Genomic DNA, 22,345 nt, shown 5'->3' with positions numbered 1-22,345 from the left:
TGGGGACGGTGTTCTTTGGGTCATAGTCAGCATTTCTCTTCCTCCAAACACGGCGAGTTGAGTTCATGCCAAAGAGCTCAATTTCAGTCTCATCTGACCACAGAACCTTCTCCCAATCACTCTCAGAATCATCCAGATGTTCATTTGCAAACTTCAGACGGGCCTGTACATGTGCCTTCTTGAGCAGGGGGACCTTGCGGGCACTGCAGGATTGTAATGTGTTACCAATGGTTTTCTTGGTGACTGTGGTCCCAGCTGCCTTGAGATCATTAACAAGTTCCCCCCGTGTAGTTTTCGGCTGAGCTCTCACCTTCCTCAGGATCAAGGATACCCCACGAGGTGAGATTTTGCATGGAGCCCCAGATCGATGTCGATTGACAGTCATTTTGTATGTCTTCCATTTTCTTACTATTGCACCAACAGTTGTCTCCTTCTCACCCAGCGTCTTACTGATGGTTTTGTAGCCCATTCCAGCCTTGTGTAGGTCTATGATCTTGTCCCTGACATCCTTAGAAAGCTCTTTGGTCTTGCCCATGTTGTAGAGGTTAGAGTCAGACTGATCATTGAGTCTGTGGACAGGAGTCTGTTATACAGGTGACCATGTAAGAGCTGTCTATAATGCCGGCACCAAGGTGATTTGGAGCAGTAACTGGTCTGGAGGAGGCTGAACTCCTAATGGTTGGTCGGGGGTCACATACTTATTTCTCTGTGCACAATGCAAATAAATAGAGATCATTCTGACAATGTGATTTTCTGGTTTTTTTATATAATCCATCTCTCACTGGTAAAATTAACCTAGCCTAAAAATTCTAGACTGTTCATGACTTTGACAGTGGGCAAACTTACAAAATCAGCAAGGGATCAAATACTTATTTCCTCCACTGTATGCACACACACGCACGCACGCACGCACGCGACCACACACACACACACACACACACACACACACACACACACACACGCACGCACGCGACCACACACACACACGCACGCACGCGACCACACACACACACGCACGCACGCGAACACACACACACACACACACACACACACACACACACACACACACACACACACACACACGCGCACGCGACCACACACGCACGCACGCGACCACACACGCACGCACGCGACCACACACGCACGCACGCGACCACACACACACACACGCACGCACGCGACCACGCACGCACGCGACCACACACGCACGCACGCGACCACACACACACGCACGCACGCGACCACACACACGCGACCACACACACACACACACACACACACACACACACACACACACACACACACACACCCACCCACACACACACGCGACCACACACACACGCGACCACACACACACGCGACCACACACACACGCGACCACACACACACGCGACCACACACACACGCGACCACACACACACGCGACCACACACACACGCGACCACACACACACGCGACCACACACACACACACACACGCGACCACACACACACACACGCGACCACACACACACACGCGACCACACACACACACGCGACCACACACACACACACGCGACCACACACACACACGCGACCACACACACACACACACGACCACACACACACACACGCGCGACCACACACACACAACCACACACACAACCACACACACAACCACAACACACACACATACATATATATATACACACACATATATATATATACACACACATACATACATATATATATACACACACACACATACATATATACACACACACCACACACACGCACACACACACGCACACGCACACACACACACACCACACGCACACCACACGCACACGCATATATACACGCACATATACACACACACGCACATATACACGTATGCACGCACGCACGCACGCACACGCACCCGGTCACTATATTGGGAATTGTTCCCCCCTCTGCAGTGCTGGTGTGTAGCCACTAGAGGTCGCTGGTGCACTGCTGGGGAACTCCTCTCCCTGTATTAATTGACAGAAAATGGAGGACAGGTCACATGACTGAACCGCAGAAACTACGACGAAATCCAAGTGAAAGATAAACGGAAACAGGGGCGCAAGATGTGACACAAAGTAACAGCAGAATTCTAAAACGCAGCTCGAGTTGTGACTGGAGTATAAGAGATGATCAAACAACAGAATAAAGACTCCAGCTCTGGATGTGACTGGAGTATGAGACCTGATCTAACAGCAGAATTGTGGCTGCAGCTCTGGATGTGACTGGAGTATGAGGCTGGGTACACCCAACCTCTTTTCAGACGTGATGGAGGCGTTTTACGCCTCAAAATAAGTCTGAAAAAACGGCTCCAATACGTCGGCAAACATCTGCCCATTACTTTCAATAGGGTGGGGGGGGATGGGATGTGGAGGATGGGGTGTGGGTGCGGGGGATGGGGTGTAGGTGGGGGGGATGGGATGTGGAGGATGGGGTGGGGAGGATGGGGTGCGGAGGATGGTGTGTGGGTGCGGGGGATGGGGTGCAGGTGGGGAGGATGGGGTGCGGGTGCGGAGGATGGTGTGTGGGTGCGGGGGATGGGGTGCAGGTGGGGAGGATGGGGTGCGGGTGATGGTGTGTGGGTGCGGGGGATGGGGTGTAGGTGGGGAGGATGGGGTGCGGGTGGGGAGGATGGGGTGCGGGGGATGGGGTGCGGAGGATGGTGTGTGGGTGCAGGGGATGGGGTGTAGGATGGGGTGCAGGTGGGGGGGATGGGGTGCAGGTGGGGAGGATGGGGTGTGGGGGATGGGGTGTAGGTGGGGAGGATGGGGTGAGGGGGATGGGGTGTGGAGGATGGTGTGTGATTGCGAAGGATGTGGTGTGGGTGCGGGGGACGGGGCGTAGGTGCGGGGAGGACGGGGCGTAGGTGCGGGGGACAGGGCGTAGGTGCGGGATGTAGGTGCGGGGGATGGGGTGACGTCAGGAGGTGCTGGAGAAGTGAGAAGCCAACATTTCTGTGTCACGTTCTGCAGAGGAGTCGTGGCTGGAATAAGTGGTCGGTGATCTCGGCCGGATGGAGAAAAAATAGGAAAGTGAAAGACTAATGAGAGTCAGCGCGGGGGTGGGAGGAGCTACAGGCAGAGCTGTGATTGGTCAGTCACTCAGCACGGGTGATTTTTAGCTCCGTCCTCCAGTAGTCGGTGACGTGGGGTTGTCATCGCTGGTGCAGTTTTAGGGGGATGTCCGGCTGCTGGGACCTCCAGAGATCAGCTGTAATCTGTAGAGGATCCAGGCAGCGCCCCCACAGCGGGGAGGAGGCATTACACCACCAGTGCCACTGTACTCCACACGCCAGGTCTTCCGGAGGGAGGATGAGGAGGGTCCTGGACGACCTCTTTATGATTACGGAGCCGTCCGGGCGCGGTCCGTCAGATATACTGGTCTGTTCTCAGCTGCCGCCTGCACATCTGGCCGGCTCCACAGGGAGAGAAGATCAGGACTCTCATCATGTAACAATCACCGCACGTCAGCACATCTGAGACGTCACAGAAAACCGTATGGCATGATGGTAGTTGTAGTCCTCGTCACAAGAGCTGCATGCCCAAACCCCCCCCCCTCATGTCTGGGTGCTGAGGGCGCGGCCGCCATCTTCCCTGCCAGCACCCGGATCTATAATTGCACAGGGCGTCAGTGACCCAGTAACGATGATTAATTACATTCCACCCATTAACCCCGGGGATAAACGCGGCTTCCAAAGGGTGCGACCGCCCCGAGACAACAAGGACGACAACGTGGCAGAAATGTACAGGAACCACCGCAACAATCATCCCAGCTAGTGGCAAACTACAACTCCCAGCATGCCTGACCCGGAGGATCGCAGCTCCTTGTGCACGGTGTTATAATAGTCTCCGGGCCGGAGGCGCTGACGCACGGGGAGCGACATTTATAACCACAGACCGGACTATGACCGCACCTGTAATTCTTAAACAGACGGGATGACGTCCGCGCCGCTCCTATCAGGAGGTTTATTACTGGTTGCCATGGAAACGTCCTTCACGGCTCCTCTACAGAGTGACCCCGCGATACGACCCGGCCGCAGGAACGTTCCCTCTAAGTCCTGGCAGCTCCTGAGCGGGACAGTCAGGGACCAGGACCAGTCTCCATCAATAGGGGGCGACCTGATCACCGAAAGTAACACCCCCAGAAAACGCTGATATAGCGACTAAATAAGAGAATAAGGCCCCGTTCACATCTGCGCCAGGGCCCCGTTCTGACGTTCCGTCTGAGCTTTCCAATCGAACGGAGCCCTGACTGACAGAAACAGAGGTTTACGTTTCCATCACCATTGATTTCAATTGATAGTCGACTGCGCTATTCATCCCGTCAAACAACGGAGACAAACGGAAACCACGGGCACCGGACCACTTTGACGGGATGAATAGCGCAGTCGACTATCAATTGAAATCAATGGTGATGGAAACGTAAACCTCTGCTTTCTGTTTGTGTCAGTCACGGCTGCGTGCCGATGGAAAGCTCAGACGGAACGTCGGAAACGAGGCCCCGGCGCAGATGAGAACGGGGCCTTAGAGAAGAAGAAAACTTATTTTAAAATTACTTTTTTACATAGAAAAGTCCAGCAGAAAAACAGACGACACCAATTATAGGAATTAATGAAAGAATTACACCCTCATTATACCACTGCCCTTGTAGAGAGCGCCACGCTGACCCCCTGTAGAGAGCGCCACACGCAAACCCACTGTAGAGAGAGAGCCACACGCAGACCCCCTGTAGGGAGAGCCACACACAGACCCCTATAGAGCGCCACACACAGACCCCTATAGAGCGCCACACAGCAATCCCCTCTCCCCTTGTATATACTGCCACACAGAAATCCCCCTCCCCTTGTATATACTGCCACACAGCAATTCCCCCCTGTATATTACCACACAGCCCCCTCAAAAAAAAGTTAATATTCTGCTTACCTTGCCCCTGCTCCCGCGACGGACAGAGTACTACACTGCTCTCTAGTGAATGGATAGGCTGCATTCTCAGTGATGTCACCGCTGCTCTCTAGTGAATGGATAGGCTGCATTCTCAGTGATGTCACCGCCGCTCTCTAGTGAATGGATAGGCTGCAATCTCAGTGATGTCACCGCTGCTCTCTAGTGAATGGATAGGCTGCATTCTCAGTGATGTCACAGCTGCTCTCTAGTGAATGGACAGGCTGCATTCTCAGTGATGTCACCGCCGCTCTCTAGTGAATGGACAGGCTGCATTCTCAGTGATGTCACCGCCGCGCTCTAGTGAATGGATAGGCTGCAATCTCAGTAATGTCACCGCCGCTCTCTAGTGAATGGATAGGCTGCATTATCAGTGATGTCACCGCTGCTCTCTAGTGAATGGATAGGCTGCATTATCAGTGATGTCACCGCCGCTCTCTAGTGAATGGATAGGCTGCATTATCAGTGATGTCACCGCTGCTCTCTAGTGAATGGATAGGCTGCATTCCCAGTGCTGTCACCGCCGCTCTCTAGTGAATGGATAGGCTGCATTCTCAGTGATGTCACCGCTGCTCTCTAGTGAATGGATAGGCTGCATTCTCAGTGATGTCACCGCCGCTCTCTAGTGAATGGATAGGCTGTATTCTCAGTGGTGTCACCGCTGCTCTCTAGTGAATGGATAGGCTGCATTCCCAGTGCTGTCACCGCTGCTCTCTAGTGAATGGATAGGCTGCATTCTCAGTGATGTCACCGCCGCTCTCTAGTGAATGGACAGGCTGCATTCTCAGTGATGTCACCGCCGCTCTCTAGTGAATGGATAGGCTGCATTCTCAGGGATGTCACCGCCGCTCTCTAGTGAATGGACAGGCTGCATTCTCAGTGATGTCACCGCCGCTCTCTAGTGAATGGATAGGCTGCATTCTCAGTGATGTCACCACCGCTCTCTAGTGAATGGATAGGCTGCATTCTCAGTGATGTCACCGCCGAGCTCTAGTGAATGGATAGGCTGCATTCCCAGTGATGTCACCGCTACTCTCTAGTGAATGGATAGGCTGCATTCTCAGTGATGTCACCGCTACTCTCTAGTGAATGGATAGGCTGCATTCTCAGTGATGTCACGGCTGCTCCCTAGTGAATGGATCGGCTGCATTTTCAGTGATGTCACCGCTACTCTCTAGTGAGTGGATAGGCTGTATTCTCAGTGATGTCACCGCCACTCTCTAGTGAGTGGATAGGCTGCATTCTCAGTGATGTCACCGCCGCTCTCTAGTGAATGGATAGGCTGCATTCTCAGTGATGTCACCGCCGCTCTCTAGTGAATGGATAGGCTGCATTCCCAGTGATGTCACTGCTGCTCTCTAGTGAATGGACAGGCTGCATTCTCAGTGATGTCACCGCTGCTCTCTAGTGAATGGACAGGCTGCATTCTCAGTGATGTCACCGCTGCTCTCTAGTGAATGGATGGGCTGCATTATCAGTGATGTCACCGCCGCTCTCTAGTGAATGGACAGGCTGCATTCTCAGTGATGTCACCGCCGCGCGCTAGTGAATGGATAGGCTGCAATCTCAGTAATGTCACCGCCGCTCTCTAGTGAATGGATAGGCTGCATTATCAGTGATGTCACCGCTGCTCTCTAGTGAATGGATAGGCTGCATTATCAGTGATGTCACCGCTGCTCTCTAGTGAATGGATAGGCTGCATTCCCAGTGATATCACCACCGCTCTCTAGTGAATGGATAGGCTGCATTCCCAGTGCTGTCACCGCCGAGCTCTAGTGAATGGACAGGCTGCATTCTCAGTGATGTCACCGCTGCTCTCTAGTGAATGGATAGGCTGCATTCCCAGTGATGTCACCGCTGCTCTCTAGTGAATGGACAGGCTGCATTCCCAGTGACGTCACCGCTACATGTGCCTGTTGCACAGTAATCTCTAGCTGCTTTTTTTTCAGTATTTCTTGGTGATTTATTTGTAGATTATTATTGTTCGTTTTACTAAGAAAGTCTCAGGGCAGAAAATGTAAATGTTTAATAATAATAACGGAGAACGCTCCAGTCCCGAATACAAATAATAAAAATAAAACACAGACATCTTCCTGCCCTTCATCATCTATCCTAGGAGGAGGCCGGACGGCGGCTACATCCACCCGGCAGCCCACGACGCTCCCGAGAGATAAGCAGATAACAGCCGGAGGCGGAGCTTTCAGCTGTCAATCAGTCTCGGAGACCACACCCATTTTATGGGTCAATATGGCCATAGGGGAGGAGTCGCCACAATTAGACTTTCTGAATCACGGGGGTTTCCGCCGCCTTCTTCCCCTTCTTCTTCATCCTGCCCCTGGCGTAAACACGAAGGAATAAGGCCAGAAACACCACAGCCACCCCCACTGCTCCCACCGGGGTGACCGGGTGGCCGTAGAGCAGGCAAGATAAGAGGATCGCCAACGCCTGGCGCAGAGTCATAATGATGGTAAAAATCGCCGCCCCAAACTTGTTTATGGTATAAAATATAAAGAGCTGCCCGAACGCCGAGCACACGGACAGGAGCGCCGCGTGGAAAGCGAAGTCCGTGTGTCGGGACATGAAACCAACGGCCTCCTGTAGAGCCCCCTGTTCCAGCAGAGAGAAGACCGTGAAGAGGCAGGAGAAGAGGTTCACCCCGAACATCATCTGCACCGACGACATCTTGTACTTGAAGAGCGAGTCCTGCCAGTTAGAGGTGAAGCTGTCGAACACGATGTACCCCGCCAGTATGACCACCCCGGAGAAGGTGGTGACCCCCGATAAACCATGCCCTCCTCCGTTGGATAATAAGAACATGCTGACCCCGACCGATATGAGGACAGCGGTCAGATACTCCCAGTACTCGTAGCTCTTGTGGGAGACCAGTTTTCCCATCAGCATCACAGGGATGACCTTGGAGGCTTTGGCCAAGACTTGTGTGGGAAAACTGATGAACTTGAGCGCCTCGTACTGGCACCAGCTGCTCAGGATGTTGGAGAGAGAGGCAAAGGAGTATTTGTACATGGGGGCCCCGTGACGTGGCTGCTTGGTGAGAGCGCAGTATATTCCGGCCACGGTGAGAGCCAAGATCCGGTTCATGAACACCAAGAACTGAGAGTCTCTGAACTTCTCCCCAGGACTCCCGGGCTCAGCAGAGGAGTAGGTCCGGGTCATCACCCGCTCCTGTAAGACGCCCCAGGTCAGGTACGAGATCTGCGGAGACAACAATGAGCACAGCTGAGCGATGGGAGAAACGCGGCCGCGGCGTCATAGGGACAGAACGCGGCCGCGGCGTCATAGGGACAGAACGCGGCCGCGGCGTCATAGGGACAGAACGCGGCCGCGGCGTCATAGGGACAGAACGCGGCCGCGGCGTCATAGGGACAGAACGCGGCCGCGGCGTCATAGGGACAGAACGCGGCCGCGGCGTCATAGGGACAGAACGCGGCCGCGGCGTCATAGGGACAGAACGCGGCCGCGGCGTCATAGGGACAGAACATGGCGCTATGTAAAGCCGGTTACTGATCGGCCGGTGTGCGGATGAGGTCCCTAGCGCTGGACGGGCGAGCACAACCGGATTCTGGACTAGTGCTGTTACCGTCAGGTAGTAAGAAAGGGGATTGTCAGACACCGGCACCTGCTTCCTGGGAACAACGTGGCTCCACGCCGCACATTACTGCGTCCTCTCTACTGGTCGACTTGGGCTTCGTTCACATCTGTGCCAGGGTCAGTCGGAACGCAGCACTGACGGAAACGGAAACCTATGGTTTGTGTCGATCACCATTGATTTCAATGGTGACAGATCCGGTGCCGCGGTTTCCGTTTGTGTCGGTCAGGGCTCCGTTCCGACCCTAGCGCAGATGTGAACAGAGCCTGAACCGTAGTTAACGGACGTGAAAAATCCAAACCCTCGTTCACACCTCCCCCCACTCATTACACACGATCTGGGGGACACGGCTCCTTCATGTTTCCTGGGACTGGACCTTAGAGGCTTGAAGGGTTATAAAGATTAGAAAAACATGGCCGTTCTATCCAGAAACAGAGCCGCGCCCGTCCGTGCGTGGAGTCTGGTAACGTATTGAAGAGAATGGGGCGGAGGCCACATGTGGACCGGAGTCTCTGCCCTGGAAATAGCAGCCATGTTCCTCTATCTTTCCAAACCTTAATTCACCGCAGTAACGTTACCCCAGGGCGGCTCCGGGAGACTCATCACCCGCCGGGTATAACGGGACCGGCTCCATATATCGTAATGCGTTCAGCTCGGTATTCATGACCTGCACCCCCCACATCCCCCCCCCCCCAATGTACTAGACCCGACCGGAGAGATTTACCAGTAACAGCGCGTGTTATTGACAACGGCGCAGGAGTCGCGTTTACATTGGCGCGTTACCCGGAGATCTCAGTCTGGGTCCAGAGAAAGAGCTTATTGGGTGGGGGGTCCGATCAGCCTGTCCCCTTGGCTTACCTGGAGGCCGGCTGCACAGAACAGCAGTTTGAGGGCTTGCTGCGTGCTGGAGGGGTCCCCGTCTCCCCGGGTGCTGGATGATGAGTCATCGGCGGTCAGCGACTTTGCCTCGTGTCCAAATACACACGACTTCACCACCGGGAAACAGATCCCCCGGCCTGCGGGACGACAAGGAGAGAGAGAGTGAGTGAGTGAGTGAGTGAGTGAATGAGTGAGTATATATATATATGTACACACGTCTGACCATGCCATCACCACACACACGTCTGACCGCGACATCACGGCGCACACGTCTGACCGCGACATCACCGCGCACACGTCTGACCGCGACATCACCGCGCACACGTCTGACCGCGACATCACCGCGCACACGTCTGACCGCGACATCACCGCGCACACGTCTGACCGCGACATCACCGCGCACACGTCTGACCGCGACATCACCGCGCACACGTCTGACCGCGACATCACCGCGCACACGTCTGACCACGACATCACCGCGCACACGTCTGACCACGACATCACCGCGCACACGTCTGACCACGACATCACCGCGCACACGTCTGACCACGACATCACCGCGCACACGTCTGACCACGACATCACCGCGCACACGTCTGACCACGACATCACCGCGCACACGTCTGACCACGACATCACCGCGCACACGTCTGACCACGACATCACCGCGCACACGTCTGACCACGACATCACCGCGCACACGTCTGACCACGACATCACCGCGCACACGTCTGACCACGACATCACCGCGCACACGTCTGACCACGACATCACCGCGCACACGTCTGACCACGACATCACCGCGCACACGTCTGACCACGACATCACCGCGCACACGTCTGACCACGACATCACCGCGCACACGTCTGACCACGACATCACCGCGCACACGTCTGACCACGACATCACCGCGCACACGTCTGACCACGACATCACCGCGCACACGTCTGACCACGACATCACCGCGCACACGTCTGACCACGACATCACCGCGCACACACACGTCTGACCACGACATCACCGCACACACACGTCTGACCACGACATCACCGCACACACACGTCTGACCACGACATCACCGCACACACGTCTGACCATGACATCACCGCACACACATGTATCATGGCACGGGATCACACACGTCATACACTCACCCGTCTCCAGGTAGTTGTGCCGTCTGAAGTACAGTATGAGCAGGTAGCCCGGAATCAGAATGGTCCCGTAACCAGCGACATTCACCACGAAGCGCACCAGCCACAAATCTCTCCATGTCTCCTGATCGGGGGCTGCCGGGGGCGGCTCCTCAGCATAGACCCCCAGGAGGATAACTAAGAGGAGCAGAGACCTGAGGACAATGAGAGACAGTGCTAAGCAATGTACTACAACCCCCAGCAGAACGGTCCTAACACCGCCACATTAACGGTGGGATCTACAGGTGACCGGGAGTAAGAGCCACAGGCGGCGCGGTCACGGACGACCTCCACAGCTCCGGGGCACCTGCTCTCACCTTGTTGCCCGTTTCCTGCAGTGGGCCCCGGAGTGAAGGCCTCGGCCCCAGAGATGCCGATCGTTTCTTCCACTTACCCCATCACACAGGACCATTACCGGGCAGACAATTCACAGAACGCTCCTTCCCGATAATTGCCGGTGTAAACAGATCAGCAGATGAACGAGCAAACGCCAAATCACCCGCCGGTCGCATAGTCTTAATAAACGGACATTCTGGTTGTCGGCAGCGCATCTTAGGGTGTAAACCGGGAGACGCGCTGCCGACCTGATAATAATGGACGGGGACGAGGGACCGGAGTAACGACCGCACAAAACTGTTCAGGTGTAACAGGGACTCAGAAGTCCTAAGATCTGAGCAGGTGAAGGAGGCGGCGGACAGCGGGCGCAGAACACAGCAATAAAGGACTGGTCGCGGATTCTTCAAACCATTTACTGATCATCTCTGCAGACGACACGGAGCAGTTACAGATTGTGAGATAAGACGTTATCCAAACCAGAGCGCGGAGACAACACACCCGAGAGAGAGAGAGAGCGGACACAACACACCCGAGGACTCAACAACAAACTTATCTGACCCCAGAGAAGCAAGAAAGAAGAAACCAGAACATAACACACACCATATACTACAGCAACAGCCATTACTACTGACAACCAGCCTGTATATCATGTGTGAGAGGTTGTCACAGCCCCGCCCCCTGTTACTGACATCACTGATATATAATATAATTACATGTGATCAGACATGAGATCCACACATCTTATATACAGTAACAGCTATTCATCTATTACTACTGACAACCAGCCTGTATACCATGTGTGAGAGGTTGTCACAGCCCCGCCCCCTGTTACTGACATCACTGATATATAATATAATTACACTGTGATCAGACATGAGATCCACACATCTTATATACAGTAACAGCTATTCATCTATTACTACTGACAACCAGCCTGTATATCATGTGTGAGAGGTTGTCACAGCCCCGCCCCCTGTTACTGACATCACTGATATATAATATAATTACACTGTGATCAGACATGAGATCCACACATCTTATATACAGTAACAGCTATTCATCTATTACTACTGACAACCAGCCTGTATACCATGTGTGAGAGGTTGTCACAGCCCCGCCCCCTATTACTGACATCACTGATATATAATATAATTACATGTGATCAGACATGAGATCCACACATCTTATATACAGTGACAGCTATTCATCTATTACTACTGACAACCAGCCTGTATATCATGTGTGAGAGGTTGTCACAGCCCCGCCCCCTGTTACTGACATCACTGATATATAATATAATTACACTGTGATCAGACATGAGATCCACACATCTTATATACAGTAACAGCTATTCATCTATTACTACTGACAACCAGCCTGTATACCATGTGTGAGAGGTTGTCACAGCCCCGCCCCCTATTACTGACATCACTGATATATAATATAATTACATGTGATCAGACATGAGATCCACACATCTTATATACAGTAACAGCTATTCATCTATTACTACTGACAACCAGCCTGTATATCATGTGTGAGAGGTTGTCACAGCCCCGCCCCCTGTTACTGACATCACTGATATATAATATAATTACATTGTGATCAGACATGAGATCCACACATCTTATATACAGTCACAGCTATTCATCTATTACTACTGACAACCAGCCTGTATATCATGTGTGAGAGGTTGTCACAGCCCCGCCCCCTGTTACTGACATCACTGATATATAATATAATTACACTGTGATCAGACATGAGATCTACACATCTTATATACAGTAACAGCTATTCATCTATTACTACTGACAACCAGCCTGTATATCATGTGTGAGAGGTTGTCACAGCCCCGCCCCCTGTTACTGACATCACTGATATATAATATAATTACACTGTGATCAGACATGAGATCCACACATCTTATATACAGTAACAGCTATTCATCTATTACTACTGACAACCAGCCTGTATATCATGTGTGAGAGGTTGTCACAGCCCCGCCCCCTGTTACTGACATCACTGATATATAATATAATTACACTGTGATCAGACATGAGATCCACACATCTTATATACAGTAACAGCTATTCATCTATTACTACTGACAACCAGCCTGTATACCATGTGTGAGAGGTTGTCACAGCCCCGCCCCCTATTACTGACATCACTGATATATAATATAATTACATGTGATCAGACATGAGATCCACACATCTTATATACAGTAACAGCTATTCATCTATTACTACTGACAACCAGCCTGTATATCATGTGTGAGAGGTTGTCACAGCCCCGCCCCCTGTTACTGACATCACTGATATATAATATAATTACATTGTGATCAGACATGAGATCCACACATCTTATATACAGTCACAGCTATTCATCTATTACTACTGACAACCAGCCTGTATACCATGTGTGAGAGGTTGTCACAGCTCCGCTCCCTGTTACTGACATCACTGATATATAATATAATTACACTGTGATCAGACATGAGATCCACACATCTTATATACAGTAACAGCTATTCATCTATTACTACTGACAACCAGCCTGTATACCATGTGTGAGAGGTTGTCACAGCCCCGCCCCCTGTTACTGACATCACTGATATATAATATAATTACACTGTGATCAGACATGAGATCCACACATCTTATATACAGTGACAGCTATTCATCTATTACTACTGACAACCAGCCTGTATATCATGTGTGAGAGGTTGTCACAGCCCCGCCCCCTGTTACTGACATCACTGATATATAATATAATTACACTGTGATCAGACATGAGATCCACACATCTTATATACAGTAACAGCTATTCATCTATAACTACTGACAACCTGCCTGTATATCATGTGTGAGAGGTTGTCACAGCCCCGCCCCCTGTATAATTCCATATTAACTCCACCTGTATTAGTTTCTTCTCCTGCACAGGGGGTAAGATCTATTGTAGGTCTACATTCTGGCAGGAGATCAGGGAGTGGACACAAGGATTATTTGCTCAATTTATTACACATATATAGGAGTCTCATGGAAAAACTGACCCCTATATACAAGCATATAACTGCTATAAGGCTGGATTCACACGACCATGTTACGTCTGTAATAGACGGAACATATTTCGGCCGCAAGTCCGGGACCGAACACTCTGCAGGGAGCCGGGCTCCTAGCATCATAGTAATGTACGACGCTAGGAGTCCCTGCCTCGCTGTGGGACAACTGTCCCTGTAATCATGTTTTCAGTAGCGGACAGTAGTTTCACGGAGAGGCAGGGACTCCTAGCGTCGTACATTACTATGATGCTAGGAGCCCGGCTCCCTGCAGAGTGTTCGGTCCGGGACTTGCGGCCGAAATATGTTCCGTCCATTACAGACGTAACATGGTTGTGTGAATCCAGCCTAATACTGCTCCCTATATACAAGAATATAACTACTATAATACTTCCCCCTATATACAAGAATATAACTACTATAATACTTCCCCCTATATACAAGAATATAACTACTATAATACTGCCCCTATATACAAGAATAATACTACTATAATACTGCTCCTATATACAAGAATATAACTACTATAATACTGCCCCTATATACAAGAATATAACTACTATAATACTGCTCCTATATACAAGAATATAACTACTATAATACTGCTCCTATATACAAGAATATAACTACTATAATACTGCCCCTATATACAAGAATATAACTACTATAATACTGCCCCCTATATACAAGAATATAACTACTATAATACTGCTCCTATATACAAGAATATAACTACTATAATACTGCCCCTATATACAAGAATATAACTACTATAATACTGCCCCCTATATACAAGAATATAACTACTATAATACTGCCTCCTATATACAAGAATATAACTACTATAATACTGCCCCTATATACAAGAATATAACTACTATAATACTGCCCCCTATATACAAGAATATAACTACTATAATACTGCTCCTATATACAAGAATATAACTACTATAATACTGCTCCTATATACAAGAATATAACTACTATAATACTGTCCCCTATATACAAGAATATAACTACTATAATACTGCCCCCTATATACAAGAATATAACTACTATAGTACTGCCTCCTATATACAAGAATATAACTACTATAGTACTGCCTCCTATATACAAGAATATAACTACTATAATACTGCTCATATATACAAGAATATAACTACTATAATACTGCCCCTATATACAAGAATATAACTACTATAATACTGCTCCTATATACAAGAATATAACTACTATAATACTGCTCCTATATACAAGAATATAACGACTATAATACTGCTCCTATATACAAGAATATAACTACTATAATACTGCTCCTATATACAAGAATATAACTACTATAATACTGCTCCTATATACAAGAATATAACTACTATAATACTGCCCCTATATACAAGAATATAACTACTATAATACTGCCTCCTGTATACAAGAATATAACTACTATAATACTGCCCCTATATACAAGAATATAACTACTATAATACTGCTCCTATATACAATAATATAACTACTATAATACTGCCCCTATATACAAGAATATAACTACTATAATACTGCCTCCTGTATACAAGAATATAACTACTATAATACTGCCCCTATATACAAGAATATAACTACTATAATACTGCCCCTATATACAAGAATATAACTACTATAATACTGCCTCCTGTATACAAGAATATAACTACTATAATACTGCCCCTATATACAAGAATATAACTACTATAATACTGCTCCTATATACAAGAATATAACTACTATAATACTGCCCCTATATACAAGAATATAACTACTATAATACTGCCTCCTGTATACAAGAATATAACTACTATAATACTGCCCCTATATACAAGAATATAACTACTATAATACTGCTCCTATATACAATAATATAACTACTATAATACTGCCCCTATATACAAGAATATAACTACTATAATACTGCCCCCTATATACAAGAATATAACTACTATAATACTGCCCCTATATACAAGAATATAACTACTATAATACTGCTCCTATATACAAGAATATAACTACTATAATACTGTTCCTATATACAATAATATAACTACTATAATACTGCCCCTATATACAAGAATATAACTACTATAATACTGCCCCCTATATACAAGAATATAACTACTATAATACTGCCCCTATATACAAGACTATAACTACTATAATACTGCCCCCTATATACAAGAATATAACTACTATAATACTGCCCCCTATATACAAGAATATAACTACTATAATACTGCTCCTATATACAAGAATATAACTACTATAACACTGCCCCTATATACAAGAATATAACTAATATAACACTGCCCCTATATACAAGAATATAACTACTATAATACTGCCCCTATATACAAGAATATAACTACTATAATACTGCTCCTATATACAATATAACTACTATAATACTGCCCCTATATACAAGAATATAACTACTATAATACTGCTCCTATACACAAGAATATAACTACTATAATACTGCTCCTATATACAAGAATATAACTACTATAATACTGCCTCCTATATACAAGAATATAACTACTATAATACTGCTCCTATATACAAGAATATAACTACTATAATACTGCTCCTATATACAAGAATATAACTACTATAATACTGCCCCCTATATACAAGAATATAACTACTATAATACTGCTCCTATATACAAGAATATAACTACTATAATACTGCCTCTATATACAAGACTATAACTACTATAATACTGCCCCTATATACAGGAATATAACTACTATAATACTGCCCCCTATATACAAGAATATAACTACTATAATACTGCTCCTATATACAAGAATATAACTACTATAATACTGCCCCTATATACAAGAATATAACTGCTATAATACTGCTCCTATATACAAGAATATAACTACTATAATACTGCCCCTATATACAAGAATATAACTACTATAATACTGCCCCTATATACAAGAATATAACTACTATAATACTGCCCCTATATACAAGAATATAACTACTATAATACTGCCCCCTATATACAAGAATATAACTACTATAATACTGCCCCCTATATACAAGAATATAACTACTATAATACTGCCCCTATATACAAGAATATAACTACGATAATACTGCTCCCTATATACAAGAATATAACTACTATAATACTGCTCCTATATACAAGAATATAACTACTATAATACTGCTCCTATATACAAGAATATAACTACTATAATACTGCCCCTATATACAATAATATAACTACTATAATACTGCCCCTATATACAAGAATATAACTACTATAATACTGCTCCTATATACAAGAATATAACTACTATAATACTGCCCCCTATAGACAAGAATATAACTACTATAATACTGCTCCCTATATACAAGAATATAACTACTATAATACTGCCCCTATATACAAGAATATAACTACTATAATACTGCTCCTATATACAAGAATATAACTACTATAATACTGCCCCCTATATACAAGAATATAACTACTATAATACTGCCCCCTATATACAAGAATATAACTACTATAATACTGCCCCCTATATACAAGAATATAACTGCTATAATACTGCCCCCTATATACAAGAATATAACTACTATAATACTGCTCCTATATACAAGAATATAACTACTATAATACTGCCCCTATATACAAGAATATAACTACTATAATACTGCCTCCTATATACAAGAATATAACTACTATAATACTGCCCCTATATACAAGAATATAACTACTATAATACTGCCCCTATATACAAGAATATAACTGCTATAATACTGCCTCCTATATACAAGAATATAACTACTATAATACTGCCCCCTATATACAAGAATATAACTACTATAATACTGCCTCCTATATACAAGAATATAACTACTATAATACTGCCCCTATATACAAGAATATAACTACTATAATACTGCCCCTATATACAAGAATATAACTACTATAATACTGCTCCTATATACAAGAATATAACTACTATAATACTGCCCCTATATACAAGAATATAACTACTATAATACTGCCCCCTATATACAAGAATATAACTACTATAATACTGCCCCTATATACAAGAATATAACTACTATAATACTGCCCCCTATATACAAGAATATAACTACTATAATACTGCCCCTATATACAAGAATATAACTACTATAATACTGCCCCTATATACAAGAATATAACTACTATAATACTGCCCCCTATATACAAGAATATAACTACTATAATACTGCCCCTATATACAAGAATATAACTACTATAATACTGCCCCCTATGTACAAGAATATAACTACTATAATACTGCTCCTATATACAAGAATATAACTACTATAATACTGCCCCTATATACAAGAATATAACTACTATAATACTGCCCCTATATACAAGAATATAACTACTATAATACTGCTCCCATATACAATAATATAACTACTATAATACTGCCCCTATATACAATAATATAACTACTATAATACTGCCCCTATATACAAGAATATAACTACTATAATACTGCCCCCTATATACAAGAATATAACTACTATAATACTGCCCCTATATACAAGACTATAACTACTATAATACTGCCCCCTATATACAAGAATATAACTACTATAATACTGCCCCCTATATACAAGAATATAACTACTATAATACTGCTCCTATATACAAGAATATAACTACTATAACACTGCCCCTATATACAAGAATATAACTAATATAACACTGCCCCTATATACAAGAATATAACTACTATAATACTGCCCCTATATACAAGACTATAACTACTATAATACTGCCCCCTATATACAAGAATATAACTACTATAATACTGCCCCCTATATACAAGAATATAACTACTATAATACTGCTCCTATATACAAGAATATAACTACTATAATACTGCCCCTATATACAAGAATATAACTGCTATAATACTGCTCCTATATACAAGAATATAACTACTATAATACTGCCCCTATATACAAGAATATAACTACTATAATACTGCCCCTATATACAAGAATATAACTACTATAATACTGCCCTATATACAAGAATATAACTACTATAATACTGCCCCCTATATACAAGAATATAACTACTATAATACTGCCCCCTATATACAAGAATATAACTACTATAATACTGCCCCTATATACAAGAATATAACTACGATAATACTGCTCCCTATATACAAGAATATAACTACTATAATACTGCTCCTATATACAAGAATATAACTACTATAATACTGCCCCCTATATACAAGAATATAACTGCTATAATACTGCTCCTATATACAAGAATATAACTACTATAATACTGCCCCTATATACAAGAATATAACTACTATAATACTGCTCCTATATACAAGAATATAACTACTATAATACTGCCCCCTATATACAAGAATATAACTACTATAATACTGCTCCCTATATACAAGAATATAACTACTATAATACTGCTCCCTATATACAAGAATATAACTACTATAATACTGCTCCAAAATACAAGAATATAACTACTATAATATGCCCCCTATATACAAGAATATAACTACTATAATACTGCCCCTATATACAAGAATATAACTACTATAATACTGCCCCCTATATACAAGAATATAACTACTATAATACTGCTCCTATATACAAGAATATAACTACTATAATACTGCTCCTATATACAAGAATATAACTACTATAATACTGCCCCTATATACAAGAATATAACTACTATAATACTGCTCCTATATACAAGAATATAACTACTATAATACTGCCCCCTATATACAAGAATATAACTACTATAATACTGCTCCCTATATACAAGAATATAACTACTATAATACTGCTCCCTATATACAAGAATATAACTACTATAATACTGCTCCTATATACAAGAATATAACTACTATAATATGCCAAGAAAAAAGAAAAAAGGGATTTCAGAAATATAAATAGGCACTCTTGGGCTCAATAAAATTGAATAATTATTTTATTTCTTGAATCCAGATAATACCGGAAAGAGTAAATTTATACATACAAAAGACAATTTAAAAAGAGAAATCTCCTGGCCAGGGAAAGAACATACGAGTATTCTTCAAAACACAAGTGATATTACCTAATAATTGTGTGGCATAATGTATGTGTGGTAAACGATTTTACAAAAAAGTTTCCAATAGGAAAACCGCCATAATATGTTCACACCTGCGGTTTCCAAATATATATTCAATGTGTATCAAAATATTACCAAGAAGCCTGTTTAAGACAATGGTTAATCATATAACATGTAATAAGCCTTCAGAGTATAGGTAATATTACAAGAAAGATATAAAGTATGATGTATATGAGTAACACACATTTACAAAAGGATTTCTTGAAAAACCGCTAGACTGTATTCACATTTGCGGTTTCCAACCATATATGTATTTGGTATAATAATATTGCCAAAGGACCTTTTGAAAGTAACTATTGATGATGTAATGTACAATAGACCTTTCAAGACAAGATTGATATTACCAAATGGATATATAACATGATGTATATGTTATACAATTATATAATTGAATTTCAAAATGGAAAAACCGCTGGACTGTATTCACACTTGCGGTTTCCAACCATATATGTAATATATATCAAAATATTGCCCAAGGACCTATTCGAGGTTACTGTTAATGATATAAACAAGGAAGATATTTTTTTCAACGTATGTAATATGTTTTGGCTCTCAACAATAAAATGGCCTCACTAATTGAATAAATGTGATTATGAGCACGTTTTTTTCACTCTCATCGAGTAGATGGATAGTTCCAATTCAAAGCTGATCGCAATAGGAAGTCTCTTCCCAGACCCACGAGTCTGTATGTAGCTCTCAGGCAATTGAGTGTTCGAAGAAAAAAACTTTTAAATATTATAAGCTTTTCAATGGATTTTTACCTTCACCTCCGACATCCAATAAGTGCCAGAAAGACCATGCAAGGAGATAATTTACTCCGATGTAGAAAGTATAGTAGATCTCCTCAGGAGGAAAATTCGCCTGTATGGTCACACAATTGATTTAAAAAAAAAAAAAAAAAACACTGTTTGTCGGAGGTGAAGGTAAAAATCCATTGAAAAGCTTATAATATTTAAAAGTTTTTTTCTTCGAACACTCAATTGCCTGAGAGCTACATACAGACTCGTGGGTCTGGGAAGAGACTTCCTATTGCGATCAGCTTTGAATTGGAACTATCCATCTACTCGATGAGAGTGAAAAAAACGTGCTCATAATCACATTTATTCAATTAGTGAGGCCATTTTTATTGTTGAGAGCCAAAACATATTACATACGTTGAAAAAAATATCTTCCTTGTTTATATCATTAACAGTAACCTCGAATAGGTCCTTGGGCAATATTTTGATATATATTACATATATGGTTGGAAACCGCAAGTGTGAATACAGTCCAGCGGTTTTTCCATTTTGAAATTCAATTATATAATTGTATAACATATACATCATGTTATATATCCATTTGGTAATATCAATCTTGTCTTGAAAGGTCTATTGTACATTACATCATCAATAGTTACTTTCAAAAGGTCCTTTGGCAATATTATTATACCAAATACATATATGGTTGGAAACCGCAAATGTGAATACAGTCTAGCGGTTTTTCAAGAAATCCTTTTGTAAATGTGTGTTACTCATATACATCATACTTTATATCTTTCTTGTAATATTACCTATACTCTGAAGGCTTATTACATGTTATATGATTAACCATTGTCTTAAACAGGCTTCTTGGTAATATTTTGATACACATTGAATATATATTTGGAAACCGCAGGTGTGAACATATTATGGCGGTTTTCCTATTGGAAACTTTTTTGTAAAATCGTTTACCACACATACATTATGCCACACAATTATTAGGTAATATCACTTGTGTTTTGAAGAATACTCGTATGTTCTTTCCCTGGCCAGGAGATTTCTCTTTTTAAATTGTCTTTTGTATGTATAAATTTACTCTTTCCGGTATTATCTGGATTCAAGAAATAAAATAATTATTCAATTTTATTGAGCCCAAGAGTGCCTATTTATATTTCTGAAATCCCTTTTTTCTTTTTTCTTTTCTATTTAATTCATATCAGGAATGGCACCGTGCTATATTATATTGCAATTTTGGGTTCTTTAGGTATGGTTTGTAAAAACCACATCTGTTTTTCTTTATATCATAATATGCCCCCTATATACAAGAAGATAACTACTATAATACT

At 44.1% G+C, this 22,345-nt stretch overlaps 1 protein-coding gene across 1 annotated transcript; it reads right to left on the bottom strand.

Annotated features, from left to right (window-relative positions):
* Positions 1-6,974: 6,974 nt before the first annotated feature.
* SLC35B2 (solute carrier family 35 member B2) lies at positions 6,975-9,514 on the bottom strand. Its single transcript, XM_075848950.1, has 2 exons — positions 9,429-9,514; positions 6,975-8,176 (listed from the first exon to the last, which is right to left on the bottom strand). Exon 2 carries the CDS (start codon positions 8,135-8,137, stop codon positions 7,238-7,240), a length of 900 nt encoding a protein of 299 aa, XP_075705065.1. The 5' UTR covers positions 8,138-8,176; positions 9,429-9,514; the 3' UTR covers positions 6,975-7,237.
* Positions 9,515-22,345: the final 12,831 nt, after the last annotated feature.

The sequence above is a fragment of the Rhinoderma darwinii genome, unplaced genomic scaffold, assembly GCF_050947455.1.
Source record: "Rhinoderma darwinii isolate aRhiDar2 unplaced genomic scaffold, aRhiDar2.hap1 Scaffold_563, whole genome shotgun sequence".
In the NCBI taxonomy this organism is placed as follows: Eukaryota; Metazoa; Chordata; class Amphibia; order Anura; family Rhinodermatidae; genus Rhinoderma; species Rhinoderma darwinii.
This window is presented reverse-complemented; position numbering and strand designations above follow the sequence as displayed.